This window comes from Pelodiscus sinensis, chromosome 1, assembly GCF_052426305.1.
Source record: "Pelodiscus sinensis isolate ZL-2025 chromosome 1, ASM5242630v1, whole genome shotgun sequence".
Taxonomy (NCBI): domain Eukaryota; kingdom Metazoa; phylum Chordata; order Testudines; family Trionychidae; genus Pelodiscus; species Pelodiscus sinensis.
In genome coordinates, this window is record NC_143052.1 from 308474785 (window position 1) to 308497309 (window position 22525).

A 22525-nucleotide genomic window follows, 5' to 3' on the forward strand; every position below is an offset into this window, starting at 1 on the left:
TCTTTCATCTAGACCAGGAGCCACCTTATAGTAAATAATATTTCAATTCATCTGATGGCACATATCATTTGGTAATTGGATACAGAACTTTTACTTCTCAGTCATCTCGTCAGATCCGGCTCAGGTGAATAGTTGTTGAACCGTATACTTTTCTGAGAGCCACTGGACTGCTCATGTGAAATGAGTCTGTGGAGTCAGTACAGTTCTCACAACTACCATGTTGTTGGTTGGATTAGTTGTCATTGTGCCTCCAGTGGATCACAAATGAGAAATCAAAATTCAGGACACACTGCTGAGAAATAGTACACCCCAGACTGATGATTATTCTATTCTTCGATTATGCCAAGCTAGTAACAAAAGTGAACTTCTGTGTTATCAAAACACAGTCTCTGTCGCATTCCAGCTCCTGGCTCACCATCTAAGTACTACACTTCATGATGAGTTGTTACTAAAAACCAGTTTAATCAGAATTAGGATCCTTCCAGTCCCAAGGGATTAGCTACTACCCAGGTCAGTATATAACTCAGTTGTTGCCCAATAATTACTACCAATCCTTTAGTAACTAAAACCTCAGGGTATGTCTACACTACCCTCCTAATTCGAAATAGGAGGGTAATGTAGTCATACCGCAATTGCAAATGAAGCCCGGGATTTGAATTTCCTGGGCTTCATTTGCATAAAGCCGGCCGGCGCCATTTTTAAATGCCGGCAGTTCGAACCCCGTGCCGCGTGGCTACACACGGCACGGAGTAGCTAGTTCGGATTAGGCTTCCTAATCCGAACTAGCTGTACTAAGGAGGATTAGGAAGCCTAATCTGGACTAGCTACTCCGTGCCGCGTGTAGCCGCGCGGCACGGGGTTCGAACTGCCGGCATTTAAAAATGGTGCCGGCCGGCTTTATGCAAATGAAGCCCGGGAAATTCAAATCCCGGGCTTCATTTGCAATTGCGGTATGACTACATTGCCCTCCTATTTCGAATTAGGAGGGTAGTGTAGACATACCCTCATGGTTTACTAATAAAAGAAAAGAAGAGAGTTATAAAGGGTTAATAAATCATATACATACAAGTGATTGCAAAGTCACTATGGGTACGTCTACACTTGCACCCTAGTTCAAACTAGGGATGCAACTGTAGGTGACCAAAATGCAAATGTAGCCCACCCTAGTTCGAACTAATGTTACTCCTCATTTTTTGAGGAGTAACGTTAGTTTGAAGCAAGGGGTTTGGTTTGAACTAATGCGTCCTGGCACACACATTCACTTTCGAAACAGCTGTTGAGTGGAATAATGCGCCGGCGAGATTGTGCTAATGAAGCGCAGGATATTTAAATCCCCACTTCATTAGCAATTTTGGTCGCCTACATTTGCATCCCTAGTTCAAACTAGGGTGCAAGTGTAGATGTACCCTATAACAGATTTGAAGCAGTGATGGAATAATTTGCTAGCTGCTAAAGTCTCTCTGGAATTACCTAGGGGTTATCAGTCCTTGTTAGAAATCCAGTCCAGAGAAATGAAGACAAAATGGAGATATTGCAGGAGTCCTTTTATATGATGTGCCATATACACAGAATTTTACTGTCCCAAATAAAACTTACAGTCCATATACATGGAAAACTACTGGCCCAAAATGGAGTACAAGATCACATGAGCATATCACATGCTTTACATACTTTGCTGACTCACAGAGGCAGCTGTTGCAGATATTCTTTTTGAGGCATCCACAGGAAAGGTTTATTGGGTAGGATGAATTTCTTCAAAGGCCCATTATGAGCTGCATATCCTTGATGGACCATCAACACATAGCTGTCTGGCCCCAATATAAATTGGGGATGTTTTCCTTGAGTATAATACATGTGTAAGATACCAATACGTAGCCATTATTTGTAATTGCACATACAAAGATACAAAGATGAATCATGCATATGAAAGGATGATCATACTTAGCAAATCATAACTTTTCCATTGACACCTTACATGACATAGTTTGTACAAGATTTGTTGCAGTTGTATAGCAGCGGTAGCAATGATACAAATGGTAATATTCAATCATACAACATCTCTTTAGTAGAAAAGATAAGGAAGGAATGTGCCTGGAACTACTGACTCAGATCCAGAAGGATTAAATATTGTCAAAGCAAGAAGGGGAAGCTTGCACTGTTTCTTTATGTGTACTATGGAAAAATAGAGATCTTCATTGTCCAAGCCTGTCATGCTTTTGCATATGCTAAATCCAATACAAATGTGTTTTACACAGGCTATGTAAATGGTTGCGTTGTTTAGCTTACGTTTTAACACTGGAAGTGAGGAATTGAATTCCATTTTGTTATAGTTTTTGAAAATTCAATTTATAATTTGAAATGAAAAGAGCAGTCTATCAGAACCTATGTCCTCCAGAGTACTAAATATGACATATAGCTCTGGTAGTTTAATATAAGTATTTTCTTTGTTTGAAACTACTGTTTTATGGGTCAGAACAAACCTCTGATCTCTTTCTGTTAACTTATGTCCCTTAATTTGATAGGCAGTTGTGGTGGCATGTTAAAAAATAAGGCAGATAAAAGGGAATAATTTGTGGTATAAGAGCAACAGGATGAAATACAGCTTAGATAATACACACACACACCTAAGCACTTTTCTTGTGTTAATGAAAGCAATACTTTGTTCTTAAAAGTTCACATTTATTCGTTTGATTAAAGCATAATCAGCTGTGGTATAATAAATATTTTACCTTGCTAGGCTACCATTACTATGAGTAAGAATGCCAGTTAGTCCCCAGTTGAGGGTTGATCTTGAGTCCTTAATGAGATAAGCCTTTTACTGATTTCAGTCTTGCAGGATTAGGTTTTTGAGAAATGGAAATGGAAGGAACTAGCCAGTCTCACAGTGTGATGTTCTGCTACATGAAGCTGTCTTGCCACAGTATTCATGGCAGAGCCAGTGCCTTGTGAGGAAGATTTTATTCCTTCCATAGCACAGCAACTCTTTAACCAGCCTTCATGGCTGCACAGCACTGAGTATTTCATCTCTCAGATGATAACAATAATGAAGATAGTTCCATCCCTAAAGCAGTTGAACATTAAATCCCTGAACTCCTACTATCAGACAAGCCACAGAGCAATGTATTAAGGGTCTTGTTAGTTTATAATCTTCACTGGATTACTGCACTCTGGTAAGGCAGTATTGCGGAAAGGAAGTATAATAATGAATGATACCAAGCATATTGCTGGTAAACATCATATGAAGCTAAAATATGATTGAGTTGATACAATTCTATATCTCTAATATATTAAATCCATGACACTCCTCTGCACATGGTATACCATCATTTTCATATTTAGGTGTATTGTTCTTTAGAAATGCTTAAATGGATGACACTTTTAAGACAAGGATCGATAATGGATAGGCAAGGAAGAAGCATTATTGGGAAAAATGCTTAACAGTATAGAGTGTATTCAAAGGGAATTGGATGTCATTCTTTCTCCTGAGAGCTTAACACTCATTCATTGCACATAAATTTTCCTTACCGTTTCTAAAAGAGACATCAAGTGTTGAACAAACATTTAATGACACTTTACACTGTGTCTGTAGGGTATAAATGTTAAAAAGCTTTACTGTGTTTTTCTAGCAAATATGGTAATATGTATGTGAATTGGCTGATTTTGATTGGAAGGCAATCTGACTTTGAAAAGTAAAATAGTGATCCCTTGGCATCTTTTAAATTAAACTAAGGGTGTGTCTAGACTGGCAAGATTTTGCACAAAAGCAGTTGCTTTTGCGCAAAAACTTGCCAGCTATCTACACTGGCCACTTGAATTTGCACAAGAGCACTGACGTTCTAATATAAGAATTCAGTGTGTCTTGTGCAAATACTTTGATGCTCCCACTCAGGGATAAGCCCCCTTGCGCAAGAATACTTGCGCAAGCGGGCCAGTGTAGACAGGCACCTTAATTTTTTGCGCAAGAAAGCCCGATGGCTAAAATGGCCATCAGAGCTTTCTTGCGCAAAAGCACGTCTATACTGGGCATGGATGCTTTTGCACAAAAGCACTTTTTGCGCAAAAGCATCGGTGCCAATCTAGACGCTCTTTTGCGGAAATACCTTTAACGGAAAAACTTTTCCGTTAAAAGTATTTCCGCAAAATCATGCCAGTCTAGACGCAGCCTAAATGTCTACTATTTTTTCCTGATGTTTATGAATAATTTTTCCTTGTGAAGTGTGAGTTAATTTCAGTTTGATCTTTACCATTTTAATGGCTTATTGGATTTTGTGGGAATCTTGACCTAACTCCACACAACTGAAGTTGACTAAAGTGGAATATGTTACTAATATAAATGCTTTCACTACCCTTTTATTTTTCTCTCTGTTAATGGATTGGAGCCCAATCCTGACAGGTATTCAGCATCCCCATCTAGGTGCCAAGAGTTCCCCAAGTCTTACTGGAGATGCGTGGTTTTTTTTTCAAAAGATAAAAACAGGATTGTATTTTCTCTTTCACATGTACACACAGGCTCACATATGTGAAGTACATCATTAGTACCACTATGTCTCTGCAGATTTCTCCTGTTTCTTCATTTTTTGTTGTTGTCACTCAGGGCTACTGAATATCAAATGAACAAATGAGATTTGAAGATAAGACTTGCACTTTGAAGTTGCTTCCTATAATTTTATATTTATGCTATTCAGGCTGCAATTTTATTCACTTTTTCTGTAATCTGATAAACCTGGTTCTGGGGGCAAGTCTGAGTTGTTGAGCTTAGTTTCTTGAAGAGAGAGATCACAAACTCATATTTCAATGAGGAAAATGCTACAGTATTCTGTTCTGTATCTCCTAGTTCCTCCAGTGTAATGATTTTGAATGCCTACTTTTTCAGCTGGCAGAATGGTGATTTGTATGTATTGGTGAAGATTTAGAAGTGTCTCAATATGACATATTTTTTCAGAAGAATGAAAGGAAGGACAGTTATTGCCACTTTAGAAATCTAGGTCTACTTTCCTTTTTTCTTGCAACTATGTAATTCTACAGTTGGTGCCATAGGCATTTTCAATCACAGAATTGAAATACATTGCATCAATCTGTAGTTTTGTACAGTGCAAAGAAAATGCTAAATTCTGTTTATTCAATATTAAGTGCTTTTATGCTGCTTTGATATCTGCCTAGCATAAAATATCAGACACGATGCATTTCCATTGGGAATTAGGAAAGAGAAAGAAAGGATTTGACATAATTCCATAATCAGTGTGTAAATGAAATGAAAAGGTGTGAGGAGTAAAATGAATAATGAAAAATGAGAAATGTGGAATGAAACAAGTGAAGCTTTTGAAAAAAGCAAGTAACTTAGGGGAATCTCGTAGTTGGAAGAGAAGGAATAAAGGCAGTGGAAATAGAGATAGCTATCCATTGTTTGATATAATTGTCAGGGGACTATAGCCATTATCCAAAATATGTTCTAGCCATCTTCTTGAGGATTTCTACTTAGTAAGTTCCTAAGCAGATTCTCATGAGCATTTGCTTAATATAATCAAGTGTCTGGACACAGTGAGGGTATGACTACACTAGCTCGTTAATTCCAGCTAGGTAGGCGAATGAGGCGACCAGAGTTGCAAATGAAGCCCGGGATTTAAATATCCCGGGCTTTATTTGCATGTTCCTGTCGGGTTGCCATTTTGAAATTTCACTAGTCCAAACTCACTGCCGTGCGGCTACATGCAAAAGTGAAACGTTAATTTGAACTAAGTCCTTAGTTCGAATTAACTGTTACTCCTCGTGGAATTAATGAGCTAGTGTAGACATACCCTAAGTGTGGAAATCTGCGACCCAGAACAGGTTCCAGGAATAGAATCATAGGATCATACAAGTGTGGAACTGGAAGGGACCTCAATGGTCATCTAATCCAGGCTCTGCATTCAAGGCAGGATCAAGTGTCCCCTAGAACATCCCTTGATAGGTGTTTGTTTAACCTGCTCTTAAAATCGCCAGTGATGGAGATTCAACAACCTCCCTAGTGAATTCTTTCTAGTGCTTAACCATCCTGACAGTTAGGATGGTTTTTCTAATGTCCAACCTAAACCTCCCTTGCTACAATTTAAGTTTCTTGTCTTCTCATCAGAGGTTAAAGAGAACATATTTTCCCCCTCCTCCTCGTAACAACCTTTTATGTACTTGAAGGCCATTATCATAGCCCCTGCCCATCTTTTGTTTTCCAGACTAAACAAACCCATTTTTTTCAAAAGCGATGAGGAGTCCCGTGGCACCTTATAGACTAACAGATTTATTGGAGCATAAGCTTTCGTGGGCAAAGACCCACTTCATCAGATGCATGTAGTGGAAATTCCAGAGGCAGGTATAAATATACAGGCATAAGAAAAGAGTACCAATCAAGAGTAAAGCTAGAGATAATGAGGTTAATTCAGTCAGGGAGGAAGAGGCCCACTTCTAGCAGCTGATGTGGAGGTGTGAACACCAAGAGAGGAGAAACTGCTTTTGTAATTGGCTAGCCATTCACAGTCTTTGTTTCATCCTAAAAATGATGGTGTCATCTGCAAATTTGACACCATCATTTTAGCATTAATATCGCGCCACAGTGTAGATGTAGCCTTATAGGGCATGTTTTCTACCTTTAATCACTTTATTGCTCTACTCTGCACTTTCTTCCGTTTTTCCACATTTTTCGTGACGTGACTCCCAGAACTGGACACAGTACTTTAGCTGATGACTAATCAGTGCAGAGTAGAGCAGAAGAATTACTTCTCATGTCTTCCTTACCAAAGTCCTGTTAATATCTCCCAGAATTATGTTCACTTTTTTGCAACAGTGTTTATACAGTTGACTCATATTTGGCTTGCGATCCACTATTACCCCAGATCACTTCTTGCAGCACTTCTTCCTAGGCAGTCTTTTCCTACTTTGTATGTGTGCAACTGATTGTTCTTCCCTGCATGGCATACTTTGCATTTGTCCTTATTGAATTTCATCCTACTTATTGCAGACCATTTCTACAGTTTGTCTAGATCATTTTGAATAATGACCCTATGCTCCAAAGCACTAGCACCCCCTCACAGCATAGTATCATCTGCATACTTTATAAGTGTACTCTCTATGCCAGGGATGGGCAATCAGCCAGAGGTAGCCCCCGGTGAGCTGCCAGCACTTTATTTACCTGCACATCAGCAGGTATGGTCCCTTGCAGCTCCCATTAGCTACGGATCATCATTCCTGGCTAATGAGAGCTGCAGGAACTTTACTGTTCTACTAGTGTATTTGTTTTTCCTCATCTTATAGTAATAGATGTGAGCAGCTGTGGAGTTAACTGAAACAATCCAAGAATGTCAAAAATCCTCCACTCACCCTGCAATTATTGATTACCTGAAGGTATTTTTAAATATTTTTCAGACAATCTCTATGGGACAACCTGTTTCAGACAACCTCATTGGGAAAATTTATAATCAGCTAGCACATGAGATACAAGATTTGTGAGGTATCCTCTTTGGTATGAAAGACTATCGAGCCATGCGTTTTTTTAAGAGTAAAGGTACTGGGATGGAGAATTAATTTAAATACTGCTGCTGCTGTTTTTTAGACAAATAATGTCTCCAACTAGGAAAATATTTATTAACAATAAATTTCTTACAAAGTCATTTTTTCTCTTAACATGTTAACTTCTGATATTTTGTAGAGAAGGAAGGATTTTAGTTCTAGCTAGAGGGAGAAATGGTGAGGAAAAGCAAAAAGTGTGGGAGTGCAGGGAAGCTGAATTAGGGCTGCCAACTTTCTAATCACAGAAAACTGACTACACCTACCATGAGGCTCTACCCTTTCTCTGAGGCCCTGCTCCCCACTTGTTCTATCCCCTCTCCCTCTGTCACTCAGGCTTTGTCTACACAGCACAGATATTTTAAAATAACTGACATTATTTCGAAATAACAATACGAGCATCTACACAGCAATTCCATTATTTTGAAATAAATTCAGAATAATGGACAGCTTATTCCGACTTCTGTAAACCTCATTCCACAAAGAAGAACGCCTATTTCAAAATAGCTGTAGCGTGGAGGCTCCATTGCTGCTATTTCAAAATAGCTCCTCCCCAGGGCCAGTCACACTAATTACTCCCTAGTGCCTCCTGGGGCTCTAAATCGATGTAGCACGTCCACATAAGGGAAGTCTGCCTCAAACTAATTTTGAGGCTTCCCTGTAGTGTAGATGTGCTATTTCAAAATAAACTATTTTGGAGTATTTCTTCCAGAATAGCTTATTTCGAAATAAGTGTGCAGTGTAGACATATCTTCACTCATGCCCACCCCCACTCACTTTTTCTGGGCTGGAGTTGGAGGTTAGGGTGTGTATGGGGGTGTGTGGACTCTGGCTGGGGATGCGGGCTCTGGAGTGGAGCTAGGGCTGAGGAGTTTGAGATACAGGAGGGGGCTAAGGGCTGGGGTAGGGTTTTGGTATGTGTGTGTTGATATGGGTTCCGAGAGGTAATTTTGGTGAGGGGTGACAGTACATGCTAGAGCAGGAAGCTGAGGTGCAGAAGTGGGTGTGGGGTCCCAGTGCTACTAGGAAGTGGCTGCCAGGTCTCTGTGGCCCATAGGTTCATGGGCAGCCAACAAAGCTTGGCACTCTACGCTCATGCCCACAGGTGCTGCCCGTGCTGCTTCTTTATGGGTGTGGCTCTCAGCCAATGGGAGTTTCAGAGCCATCAGTTGGGGTGGGGGCAGCGTGCAGTTTGCCTGGGGGCTGCACGGACCTAGAGGCTGTTTCTGGGAGTTGTTTCCTGGAATGGAACTTGGACAGGTAAGGACCCTGGGTTAGCCCCTTGTCCCCATTGCATGGCTAACTGGACTTTGAATGGCCCATTCAGTGGAGCCAGCTGGAGCCACCAATGTCCCTTTCTGACCAGGTGTTCTTGACAACCTGCAATTGAGTGATTAGGCATAGGCATTGAGTTACATGGGCCCGGAACAGTCCTGGTCTGGGACCGAGCTCCACCAAAATTCACTGCGTGCTGGTGCCTCCCCCTGCAGTCCTTGCTCCCTCAACCCTGTATGTCCTCTGGCCCCACCTGCTCCCCCAAGGCAATTTAAAATTCCCCAGTGGGACCCTGCCACCACATCCCTGGAAGTGCAGTGGGGTTATAGGTCCTTCCTGCCACTTGCTCCCCATGGTTGCTGCCAGCATGTGCGTCCCTGCATCCCATCCGAACCCCACCCCTTATGCTTCCTGCACCCAAACTCCCTCCCAAAGCCTCAGTTTCCCCATCTTTAACATGGGGTAACAGAGCTAGGTGGAGAATGTCAGTTCCATTTTGTGGGTTTTTTTCAAGTTTTTAATGTTTTTTTCATCATTGGAGTGAAAAGAAAAACTTGACTATTTTCATTAAAACTGATTTTATGTTGAATAGTCCAATATTTAAATACAAAATGTAAGGGTTTAATTTCAGTTCAAGGTGTTGAAAAGGAAGTGAGAATATGTGTATGTTGGGTGAAGAGGTTAAGTTTCTGGCCTGGGATTTGGAAAATCCACTTTAATGTCCCTGCTGTGGGGAAATCTTTGGGAAGAAATGCATCACAAAAACTGAAAGATCCTGAATTTCAGGAAGGGTTTGAATAGTTGAGCTACAGTTACTTTTTATACATACAGAAACATACACTTCTATTGTCTTTAACTTATTGTGTGTTTTAGCTGAATCATGTTCAGATTTCAGAGAGTTCTCTTGGAAGTTATTATTTAGTTATCTGCATGTATGGAGATGTAGTTTACAAGTGGCACAAATGCATAGAAAATGATTCCTTGGAAGTTTCCTTGAGGCTCCCAAGGCACATCTGTCTTGTGTTATCAATGACCACCTGCAAAAACAATGTTCTACATCCATGGTGGCAAGGATGGTATTATTGGGGAGGTTATCGATGTTTTGTAGTTTCCTTAGGAAGTCAGTAGTGTCTCGGAGATAGCTGGGGGTATTGGTTACAAAGGGTTTGAGAAGAGTGTCTACATAACTGGATAGACCAGTAGTGAGCGTGCCAATACCAGAGATGATTGGACATCCGGGGTGCCCAGGTTTATGGATCTTGGGAAGTAGATAGAACAATCCTGGTCGGGGGTCAGAAGGTGATTCTGTGTGGATTTGTTCCCGAGTAGCTATGGGGAGGCTTTTAAGGAGACAGTGTAGTTTCTTTTGGTATTCCAAGGTGGGATCAGAGGGGAGAGGTTTGTAAAATGTGGTGTTCGAGAGTTGTCTGGTTGCCTCCTGGTTATAGTCGGTCTTATTCATAATGACCACAGCACCCCCTTTGTCAGCTGGTTTGATTACAATGTCCAAGTTGTTTTTGAGACTCTGGATGGCATGGTGTTCAGTGCGGCTAAGATCTGACTTCCTAAGGAAACTACAAAACATCGATAACCTCCCCAATAATACCATCCTTGCCACCATGGATGTAGAAGCTCTATATACCAACATCCCACATGAAGACGGATTACAAGCAATTAGAAACACTATCCCTGAGGACACTACTGCCAACCTGATAGCAGACCTATGTAACTTTGTTCTCACCCACAATTATTTCCAGTTTGAGAACAATTTATACCTCCAGATTAGCGGCACAGCCATGGGTACACGCATGGCCCCACAGTATGCTAACATCTTTATGGCTGACCTAGAACAACGTTTCCTCAACTCCCGTCCCCTTTCACTCCTCCTCTACCTACAGTACATCGATGACATCTTTATGATCTGGACGCATGGCCAAGAAACACTGGAGATATTCCACAGAGATTTCAACAACCTACACCCCACCATCAACCTCAGCCTGGACCATTCTACACGAGAGATCCACTTCCTGGACACCACCGTACAAATCAACAATGGAAAATTAGACACCACTCTCTACAGAAAACCCACCGACTCATACAGTTACCTACATGCTTCCAGCTCCCATCCAGAACACACCACATGATCCATCGTCTATAGCCAAGCCCTTCGATACAACCGCATCTGCTCTAATCCCACTGACAGAGACCAGAAGCTTCAGGATCTCTACCAAGCATTTATAAACCTCAACTACCCACCCAGAGAAATAAAAAAGCAAATTGAAAGAGCCAGACGAATACCTAGAAACCATCTACTTCAAGACAGACCCAAGAAAACCAACAATAGAACACCACTTGTCATCACCTGCAACCCCCAACTTAAACCTGTCCAACACATTATCAATAAACTACAGCCTATATTGGAACAGGATACCATACTCAAAGAGGCTCTGGGAGACAGACCCATAGTCTCCTATAGACAACCACCTAACCTCAAGATGATTCTTACCAACCACCACAGGACATACCACACTAATACCAACCCCGGTACCTTCCCTTGCAACAAACCCCGTTGCCAGCTTTGTCCACATATTCATTCTGCTGATACCATTATTGGACCTAACCAAGTGAGTTATAAGATCAAGAACACATATTCCTGCGCATCCAGAAATATAATCTATGCTATCATGTGCCGAAAGTGTCCGTCTGCTATGTACATTGGACAAACATCTCAGACACTTCGCCAAAGGATTAATGCCCACAAAACAGATATCAGACAAGATCACAAAGAGAAAACAGTTTCTTGCCATTTTAACCAGAAAGGACACTCTCTCAATGACTTAACCACCTGCATTCTGCTACAAAGACCTTTTACATCTGCACTTGAAAGGGAATCCTCTGAACTGTCATTCTTGTTAAAATTCGACACTTTCCAAAAAGGACTCAACAAACATTTGAACTATCTCACCCATTACCAAGATGGTTTCCCCAATTATCACCTCTAATACCATTAACTCACAAACATCCCACTCTCTCTACCTCTAATATCATCAATTCACAGACACTTACCTTCCTTCCTCTCCCCCCCCCCTGCATCCCCCTCCTGTTCTGCAATGTGATTTGTCCTTTTCATATTTGTTCATTTTTTTTAATTGTATCCTTTGGTATATATGGCTGTGACTACTTTCTTCCACTATTTGATCTGAGGAAGTGGGTCTGGCCCACGAAAGCTCATCATCTAATAAACCATCTTGTTAGTCTTTAAAGTGCTACATTGTCCTGCATTTTGCTTCAGCTACCCCAGACTAACACGGCTACATCTCTATCACTATTCCACCTGCAAAAACTTTCTCGTTCCCAGACAGAGACAGCTGAAGTGTCACAGAAACTGACTCATGCAATGTGCAGGCAACAATACTTAATTCTGTAATTAGTTTCAGGCCATCAGATGGCTGGAAAAATGTTTGCCTGTTTTGTTAGCTTATGTTGGCAGATTTTTATTAAAATGAAAGCTGCTCCTTTAAAATAACTTAGTTCTTCTGGGAGAGCTTGCATGTGTCCATTCCACTTCAGGTGTTTGCACACCAGTGCACTGGAGCCAGAAGACATTTTCCCATACTTGTTCCTATCGGGGCAGTATCCTGGTGCTGCCAGATGAGAATTAAAAGAGCCTAGAGCTTCTCATCCATGGCACTATTACAAGATCTCCATCCAGGCACTGTTCTCTTACCGCTGCCATCTTTGGTATCAGTACTGGTACCCAACAAAGTGTGGATGCCGCCTCTTCCAATGTCTGACCCTCCTGCTCTAACTGCTGTCGGTCTCACTCTTTACGTGATCAGCTAACATTTAATTAAAGTGCTTAGCACACTTACCAGAGCGGTGGAACATCCCTCTTCCAATTTCTTGTCTTCAGGCAGAGCAGTGACTTGAACCAGGCATCTCCAGTGTCCTATATGAGTACCCAAACCACTGGGCTAAAAGGAAGTCCTCCACCAGCTGTTTGGCAACATCTAAGTTAGGCAGCCTCTGAACCCGCTATCCTATCAGGACCTGTATGTGACTAGGTGGAGGAACATCTATCTTCCCCTACTCGTGCATCATTAACAGCGATGAGCAAACCCCTTGCAATCCCAATTTAGGCACCTGTCTCTGAGAGATGGGGTTTAGCACACACATCTCTTGTTGGCTAACTTAGGTAGCTCCCTTTGTTGGAGTGCAGTCTAAGGAATCTGTCTCTCCCCTATGTGTGGTATGAGTGAAGAATTCTCATTTGGTCATTGTAACAGGTCAGTCTCCCTTTCAAGGTCAGGGAGCTGGAGGCCTGCTAGCCCTGGTCAAGTATAAACCCCACCTGGAAAGCAATTAAGTGATTATAAAAGCCAGTAAGTGGCCCACCTGGGTGGGCCCTGACTTTGGGTGAGTGGGCAAGAATTAGGAGGAGAGCGGGACAGGAGAGATGGGAGGCAAACTACAGCCCCACTCTGCGGCTGGAGCGCTGGGCGAGCTGATGGGCGGGCCTGGATACAAAGTGGTGGGCTGAGGCCCACTCAGGTCCACTTGTGGCTATGTCCCTACTGTTGAGAGAGGAGCTGCAGCAGGCAGATGAGTTCCTGCTATAGGCCGTGAAAGAGGGAAAGGGAAGGGCAAGTCCCAGTTCTAGTGCTAAGAGAGACAAGGAGAAAAGTCTTGGGGAGCTGTAGCCCATACTGGGAAGAAAAATTGTCTTCTGATTTTTGGGGGAGGGGCTGAAGTTTTATGGGTAAAGAATAAAACAGTGGTCTGGAGGAGGGGTCATGAAAGACTTGGGACCTGGCAGCAAGTAACTCATGGGTCAGGGAGACAGGCCAGCAGCCTAGAGGGGTGTCTTGGGCTCATTTTACACAGGTCTAAATGGCACCTACACATGCTACAAGGCAGTGGAAAATTAGGCTGAAAGGATTTAATAGCCCAAAGAGACCTGATTATCCTCTCAGTTTCTAGGGGATGGTCACTCCAGATCATGGTGGTAGCACTATGGAAGGATAGCGTAGGTTAGTAGCTGAGCACTTTGTTCAAGTCCAGCAGTGCAAATTGTGATACATCAGATCAAACACTAGGAACTGCATGAAAGAAATTGTGGTGTATTTTCATATAATAAGTCAGGGGCAAAAAGGTGAGCAAGTAGAGCTCCTGCAAAATACACTAGTTACCAAAATAGTGTGCAAGTATAAAAGCAAAAAACTTTTGTGTGTGCACGTGTTCCCGTGGTCTTCTGGTGACCTCTTAAAAAGACTTTACACTTAAACAGCTGGGTTCTTAAATCTTAGTACTTACCTAAAATCTTGAGAAGTTATTAAATGTTTTTCTAAATTAGGAGATTTCCATGTAAATCCCTTTATTGGCTTAGTGGATAACTCTTTTACTCTTATGTCGAGTAACTTAAAGGAAATCATTTAAAAAACAGATTGGGGGAGTTTTACATAGCTTTACATATATTTTTACATCAAAAGAATTGTTTTCCTTAAAAAAATCTGGTTAGTATTATTGTGCTGAAATACACAAGTATAAGTCAAATTCCAATATCACTTAAAACTATTTTTCTGTTCAGAGTTATTTTTCTTTTCCATAGAGTCTTGTCAAACAATAATCCCTAATTAAACATAATAAAAGCTACGACCTATATAATTTAGTGGTGGATTTAAATATTGAATTTAAATATTGTGAAAATACAAATGGTGTATTTCTTGCTGAGCAGTTTATTCCCATTTTCCCCTATACAATTATGAATATACTTAATTTGAAATATTCTTCAATTTTAATCCCGGGCTTCATTTGCAAGTTCAAATGACTACATTAGTCACCCTAGTTCGAACTTGGGTGGATAGTGTAGACATACCCTAAAGCAGTTTCACAAAGTGGGGAGAGGAGCTGGGACAAATTTGGTGAAAATTTTGATTGAATAAATGTATAACCCTGGTGGCTTTTAAACATCTCACTACTTCCTTGAAGAACTTTGACGACAGATGGAAGTAGGGGTGGATTCAGAAATATCACAAGTTTCTTACCCACATACAGACCCTACATTTTTCTACATTTCTAGAATTCAACTTTTCAGAATGTTTTGGAAAATTTATTTTTAAAATTTTCTTCTTTTTCACTTTCTTATGGATTTGCACACTTAGGGTTCCTCTACATAGCAGGGCTAAAGTTGAATTAAGCAACTTCAGCTAAATCAATTACATAGCATAAGTTGAAATAGCTTAACTCAGGTTTAGGTGCTGTCTACACAGCAGGAAGTTGAAGGAAGAACACTCTTCCTTTGACTTCCCTTCATACCCACTGGTGTATAGGGCAGCAACAAAGGTCCTCTACTTCTCTCTGTCTCTGTCCAGCCTCTCAATAGTGCCCCAAGTGTGTTTCATGCTCTTCATTTCTACTTCAGCTGTCTGGTGCCATATTGTCTTGGGTCATTGTCATTTCCGCTTCACTTCAGTTTCTATCTTTCTTGAGCACTTGCCCAATCCATCTCCAGCATCTTTTCATAATGATGTTAGCCCTATCATCTTGTTTGCACGAGGTCCTGATTTGAAATTATTTTATAATGGAGATTGCCTATCTCCTAGAACTGGAAGGAACCTTGAAAGGTCATCCAGTCCAGTCCCCTGCCTTCATAACAGAACCAAGTACCACCCCTGATGGAATTATTGCCCCAAATTCCTAAATGGCCTCCACAAGGCTTGAACTCACAACCCTGGGTTTACCAGGCAAATGCTCAAACCACTGAGCTATCCCTCCCCCAGGAAATATTCTTGGCCAAAAAATATGGAGGATCCTCTGAAGACTTCTGGTGTGAAAAGTCGACAATTTATTAAGGTGGTACTCTGTCATCTGCCAGCATTCTGATCCATATAATAGTGTTGATAAAACACAGCTCTGATAAAATTTCAGTTTGGTATGGATGCTGTACTATAATGGCTTCCATACAGCATTCAGACTCATGAAGACATTTCTGGCTTTACTGAGTCTGCTCTGGATATTGCTTCTGATGCCTCCATCTTGCCTGATAATACTACCCAAGGCTGTGTCCAGACTCAGGGGTTTTTTCGGGAAAAGTAGCCTTTTTCAGAAAAAACTTCCCCTGCGTCCAGACTCAAGCCGCGTTCTTTCGAAATTAAATCGAAAGAACGCGGCTTTTCTTTCGATGGCGGTAAACCTCATTTCACGAGGAAGAACGCCTTCTTTCGAAAGTTCCTCTTTCGAAAGAAGGCATTTTTCAATGTAAATAGGGCTTCTTCGAAAGAGAGCATCCAGACTCACTGGATGCTTTCTTTCGAAAAAGCAAGCCGCTTTTTCGAAAGTTCAACGTGCAGTCTAGACGCTCTCTTTCGAAAGAGGCTCTTTTGAAAGTATCTTTCGAAAGAGCCTCTTTCGAAAGAGGCTTGCAGTCTAGACATAGCCCAAGTGTGTAAAGCTCTCTGATTGACTTCCCTTACTCCTCATAAAATGAGGGTTACAGAAGTTGGAGTAAGAAGTCCTCCAGTTCAACATTATTTCGAAATAAAGGCTTGTAGTGTAGACACGCTCTTTATTATTTCAGAATAACATCAGTTATTCCAAAATAACACTGTTATGTAGACATACCCCTAGAGTCCAAAAGAGATGGAAACCTGAAATTTCCAAAATATCAGGAGAGAACTGCAGTATTTTCAGCCTAACTGGAAGAAGGAAATAATAGACAACTTAGAAGAAAAAATGTTCTTGCATGTTTTTAATCAAAGTTTGTATTCTAAAAGGGTTTGCATAGATTAGATCTAATTTGGATTAGCATCCAGACTTTTTATGCTTTTCAAACAAAAGTCAAACTCCATATCTATATCCCTAGTTAAAGATAATTTGGGATAGTTATGAAACATTTCTGAGTTGTCTAGAAAAGTTTGGCTGAGCCATAGCATTTAACAAAAAGTTTAGAAGTGGAATGAAGAAGGATGATCAGTTAACAGCTATCCAAGGGTATGTCTACGAGGAGTACAACTAGTTCGGATTAGGAAGCCTAATCTGAACTAGCTACTCCGTGCCGCGTGTAGCCGCGCGGCACGGGGTTCATAGAATCATAGAATAATAGGACTGGAAGGGACCTCGAGAGGTCTTCGAGTCCAGCCCCCCGCCCTCAAGGCAGGATCAAGCTCCGTCTACACCATCCCTGACAGATGTCTATCTAACCTGTTCTTAAATATCTCCAGAGAGGGAGATTCCACCACCTCCCTTGGCAATTTATTCCAATATTTGACCACCCGGACAGTTAGGAATTTTTTCCTAATGTCCAATCTAAACCTCCCCTGCTGCACTTTAAGCCCATTACTCCTTGTCCTGTCCTCAGAAACCAAGAGGAACAAATTTTCGCCTTCCTCCTTGTGACACCCTTTTAGATATTTGAAAACCGCTATCATGTCCCCCCTTAATCTTCTTTTTTCCAAACTAAACAAGCCCAGTTCATGAAGCCTGGCTTCATAGGTCATGTTCTCTATACCTTGTCGCTCTTCTCTGTACCCTTTCCAATTTCTCCACATCTTTCTTGAAATGTGGTGCCCAGAACTGGACACAGTACTCCAGCTGAGGCCTAACTAGTGCAGAGTAGAGCGGCAGAATGACTTCATGACTTTTGCTTACAACGCACCTGTTGATACAACCTGATACAACCTGTTCGAACTGCTGGCATTTAAAAATGGTGCCGGCCGGCTTTATGCAAATGAAGCCCGGGAAATTCAAATCCCGGGCTTCATTTGCAAGTGCGGTATGCCTACATTACCCTCCTAGTTCGAATTAGGAGGGTAGTGTATACATACCCATAATTACTCTAGAGGTACAGCTGGTGACAATGTCTATTGCTGAGGTTGCCTAATATATTCCATTTTAAACTCTTGTTTTCAGATGTTTAGAACTTAGCCAAACTTCATCTGCTTAGGTTGAAACTTCCATATCAGGGAGAATTCTGACAGTTGAAGTGGTGGTGAAGGTGTACTAAGCATCCCTTATGTGTAAGGTCACACTTACACAATGGCAGAAACAAAGAATGTAGGCCATACTTACAAGGGTGGCGGAAGCAGCAACTCTGGAAAAAATGTGGGCATTGTGATGGATAATCAGCTGAACATGAGGACCCAGTGTGATGCTGTGGCCAAAAGGGCTAATTCAGGCTTTGGATGCATAAACAGGGATCTCTCGAGTAGGAAGAGAGACGTTATTTTACCTCTGTGCTTGTAACCAGTACAACTGCTGCTGGAAGACTGTCTCCAGTTCTGGTGTCTACAGAACTGGGGGGCGGAGCTTTGAGGTAGGAATGTTTTTGCATAATCATGAATATCCAACATGGTACAGCATGACTAGACAAGAGAACCAGGAGTGAACTGGTACTGGTACATTTCATTTCTGATAAGCAAAAAGGCAGATACAGCCATAAAACAGGTAACTAAGCACATAGTTTTTGCAATATCCTGGCAGGATGTACCTCAAATGTAGGCATAATTGATATCTTATACAATACATAATCAATTGGTAGATATTATTAGAATGACCAAGTCGAGTACAAATATAGGTGTAGAAAAGATAATCAGTGGGAGAGACTGGGTAAGGTGTCCCCTTACTTGTTACAACTAGAAGCTGAACCTGTTCCTATCAGCAAATGCATTGTGGATGCCTCTGTTCATGGGGAAAGAAAGAGGATGCAACCTTCCATCCGACAATCATAAGCTTGCTAATGGTGGAACTGTGCATGATTTATAGAAATAAGTACATGTGTATCAATATCCTTAAAGTTGAATATCTTGTGTTGTGTCCTAGGTATAGGTGTTATTAGATTGTCTGTGTTAACTACCCCATTCATTGGACTAGATCTATGGAACTTTGCATTACTTTTCTTTACTGTTTTGTGTATAATAAAGTTAGAGCTAGAGCTTGTCCTTGGTGTCTTCTGGCTCCTTTCGTATTTGATGTCTCGAAACATGACAGTGGACAAATTCAGATTGGAAATAAGGCACAACTTTTTAACAATTAACATAATTAACCATTAGAACAACTTCGTAAGGGAGTTGCGGTGGAGTCTCCATCACTGGCAATTTTTAATTCAGGATTTGACATTATTTTGGAACAATCTGTGGTAAGTGTTAAAGAAGGCCAGAATAAATTTCTTCAGTGATTCCATCTAGCCTTGGAATGTGATGTGAACATTTCCTTTTTTTAAGAGTGTGGGTGTGTGGGTGAGTTCATTTAGCAACTTTATCTGGCTTTTAAAGAATCCTTTTCTTTGTGGGAATGCTGCCATTGTTGATACAATGTTTCATCATGTAGCTTCCAAAATCACATCATCTATATATTGATTTTTAAAATTATTTTAGTTCACAGAGCTAAAATAGGATTTAACTGCAGAAAGTGATCCAATAACTTTGTTTATAAAAGATTTTATTTGCTTGTTAGTCCATTAGTTGGATGGGATTTTGACTTTATACCCTCTCAGATTTTCAGTGTATTTCACTGTAATTGTTTTAAATATATAGTTGGCACCAGCGAGGCCAAGACACCCGTGCAGTTTAGGCAGCTTTTAAAACACATGTTCACTTTCATGTTGTATCAATTTATTGATTTATTTTAAGTATTCTGTGACATGTCCTGGTTTTGCAATTTTAATACTTTTTTTGTTTCTTTTTTTCAGTTGACCTAAAAAATGGCCCATGCCCAAATGCTGCAAAATCCAATCTCCCCAAGCCATGTCAATCTGGACTTCGGCCTCCTGGCTATTCACGCTTGCCAGCAGCTAAGCTGGCAGCATTTGGTTTTGTCAGGAGCTCAAGTGTATCCTCTGTGTCAAGCAACCAGTCAAATGACAGCGTTCAGAGTGATCAAAGCAGAACAACCAACCGTAAGTCATAGAAAAAGTGTTATTTTTTTAATATTTAAAAGATGCATCCCAGAAATGCTCAAAAGGGGGCATGGGTGAAAGGGTTAGTTTAATTCTCATGACACATTAACAGTCTCTTCTTTTCCATAAGGTTGGGGGATTTAAACTTCTGATTTTCCAGTTTGAAAATGTTTAATAAATAATGGTGGATGAATAATTACTACAGATAAATTGCATAGAGGGGATTGCTCTTCCCGTTGCAGAGAAAATTGCTTTAAAGGATGTACTGAATTAGTTTTTATAATCTATTTTTACCTATTTGAGAATTTTCCTTCTTATAAGCTGAAATAAATAAATACAGTGGATGTCTTTGGTCAGCACATTGCAATCATGGAAGACAGGCATTTTAGGGGGAATGTTATTATGAACTCAATAATACATTCTTTCTCATTTACTTTTTTTCCACGCAAATCTTAATGTGTTATGTGTTAAACGAGGTTTAGCAAGTTAATCAAATAATGCTAAGGGTACAAAATAGGATCAGAATTGGTTTCTTAGCTGTGGCCTCGTCTTCGGTTTTGGAAAGATCCGTTGGCTGAAATGTCATCTCAAATCCTGTTTTCTGTAGCTAATGTTAATTTTATTAAGGACTAAATAATGCAGGCTGAAGTGTGCACTCCTTGTGAAATACATACATGCCAAGGGCTCGGAACATAAATGGGGATTGAGGATTTTCAATGCAAGATTTTCTTTGAAGACTGGTTTCAGCCTGAACCGTGTCAATTTCAAAGCAACTGTTATCAGTCTTCATGTGATTCAGATTGAATGTGCCAGATTGCATAAAATTCCAGAAGCTTTAGGATGCTCTTGGGTCTTATATCTTTTAGATTTTATATTAAATATAGATGATCTACAGTAAATAAAAACAAAAATACCCAAAAATCCTCAGGATTTCTTCTTTGCACTTTTTTTATATGGGGTCATTGAAATGCAGAAAACAAATGCATAATGCTAGAATCCTTATTGCACTGGTAGACTCTTCTTTTTTCTTACTTGTTTCATAATGAATATTCTTTTGTTGTGAAGTTTTTTGGTTTTTGCACCAAGTTTGTGCATTCATAAAATTCACCATTTGTTTGGTAATTATGGCCTGGGGAAGGGGGGAATGGTCACCGCTAATTTAATCCAAGCTACCACATTCCTGCTAGAAACTACATGTGTACAGATATAATACAACCTTAGTCGATGTTAACTATAATTCCAACATCTTATATTAAAATATTTTCATTTTAGTTAATTCTCTGAGTCCTTTGATTTTAGCATGTTTACTCTAGATTTATGCTGATGAAATTGTGATCACAATCTTGTGTATATTCTAAGGAGTACAAAACCCCATAAACTTTGGAAGAAGTCATATGACAGGCAGGCAGTTGAATCCAATGTTTGATGAGTTTGAAATAGAGAGGCAACTTAATTTGTATGTGGTGATGGACTTGGTCCACAACACCTGGATCCAGCTTTCCAACACCTCAAAGGTTTTGTAGAGATGTTTGGATCAGAGACTTTAATTCAGACTATTTGTTTAAAGACTGTACCATTTGTACAATTCAAATTTAGATTCATGTTATGATTTCTGAACAACACTGAAATTTCTGTGTTTCAAATTGGGGATTTAACTGGATCCATCTGTAACTATCGGTTGTTACCTATTACCAGCTGAGTTTTTTACTCCAGGGCAAAACCAAAAATAGAAACTTTGTTTCCCAGGCCCATAGTGTTGCCCACGATTAGACCACTAGATCACTTTTTGCAGTTGAGAAGGGTGAAGAACAGTCTTCCCCTCATCTGAATGCATGGAAAAATCCTTTTCTTAAAGGACAAAGTGGTGGAATTTTTATTATTGTATAATCTTCCAAGCACGGTGTCTGTACTTGAGATGTCTAGTAACCTGGAGACTACTGGACTGGAAGCAAAACCTGTTTTTATTTTGTCTTCAATCCATTATGGATAACTTTAAACTTGGTCAGATGGATTTATTTCTAAATAGCTAATAGGAGATTTTGCATTGATTTCCTTGATGTTGAATAGTTAATGTAATAGAAATATTATCAGATTGAAACTCTCCCAACTCTTCTTGAACACACTCTATAGATCAAGGAAATTGGAGTCTAACGTGCTTGAATTAGACTAACGTTTATTCTGTTCCAGTGAGGTTTGTATCCCAAAGGTCACCAAGGTACCTGAGTATTGAAGCCATAGCACAAAATAGAAAGGGAGGGGGGAAATTACTTAACAAATCTTAACAGGACAAATGATTTATTTTCCTGTGCTGTCCATTGGAAGAGTGGTTTCATTTAATATAAATAGCTGATTTGATAATTACTAACTTGGACTATAAGATGTAACTAAATCAGATTAATTTGCTGAGCAGAGGGTAAACTTTGAATATTTATATGCTGCCTCAGTGGGGTGCAGAGTGCTAAATGATGAATCTTTATAAATCTTTAAAGATAACATGATTTCCCATTTAAGCAGCACCATTGCGCATCAGGAACATAAAATAGTATTGAAAACACCTTAGCAGTTCAAATATACAGTAAATTGTGGAGATCAGATATCCAAATATACAATAGTTGTGGATCTGATATCTGTCTTAGTGAACTAAACATGCATTCTTTTCAGCAAATGGTAAAGTACTGTTTCTGAAAGCAGAGATCTATAATTGCAGAGAGAAGGGACATAGAAGAAAGGATGATATTAAATCTAGATAATCTTTTCCTCAAGTGATCCCATCTCATTTTTCTCTACCATTGGATGTTTTAAGGTGCTGGTTCTTGTAGTGGTACC

At 40.3% G+C, this 22525-nt stretch overlaps 1 protein-coding gene across 1 annotated transcript in view; it reads left to right on the plus strand.

Moving 5' to 3' along the window:
• MTUS2 (microtubule associated scaffold protein 2) overlaps positions 1-22525 on the plus strand; it is a 479820-nt gene that overhangs the window by 202182 nt on the left and 255113 nt on the right. Inside the window, exon 4 of the mRNA XM_075919208.2 lies at positions 19493-19699. Coding sequence (XP_075775323.2) covers positions 19493-19699 — 207 coding nt within the window. The remainder of the gene's footprint in view (positions 1-19492; positions 19700-22525) is intronic.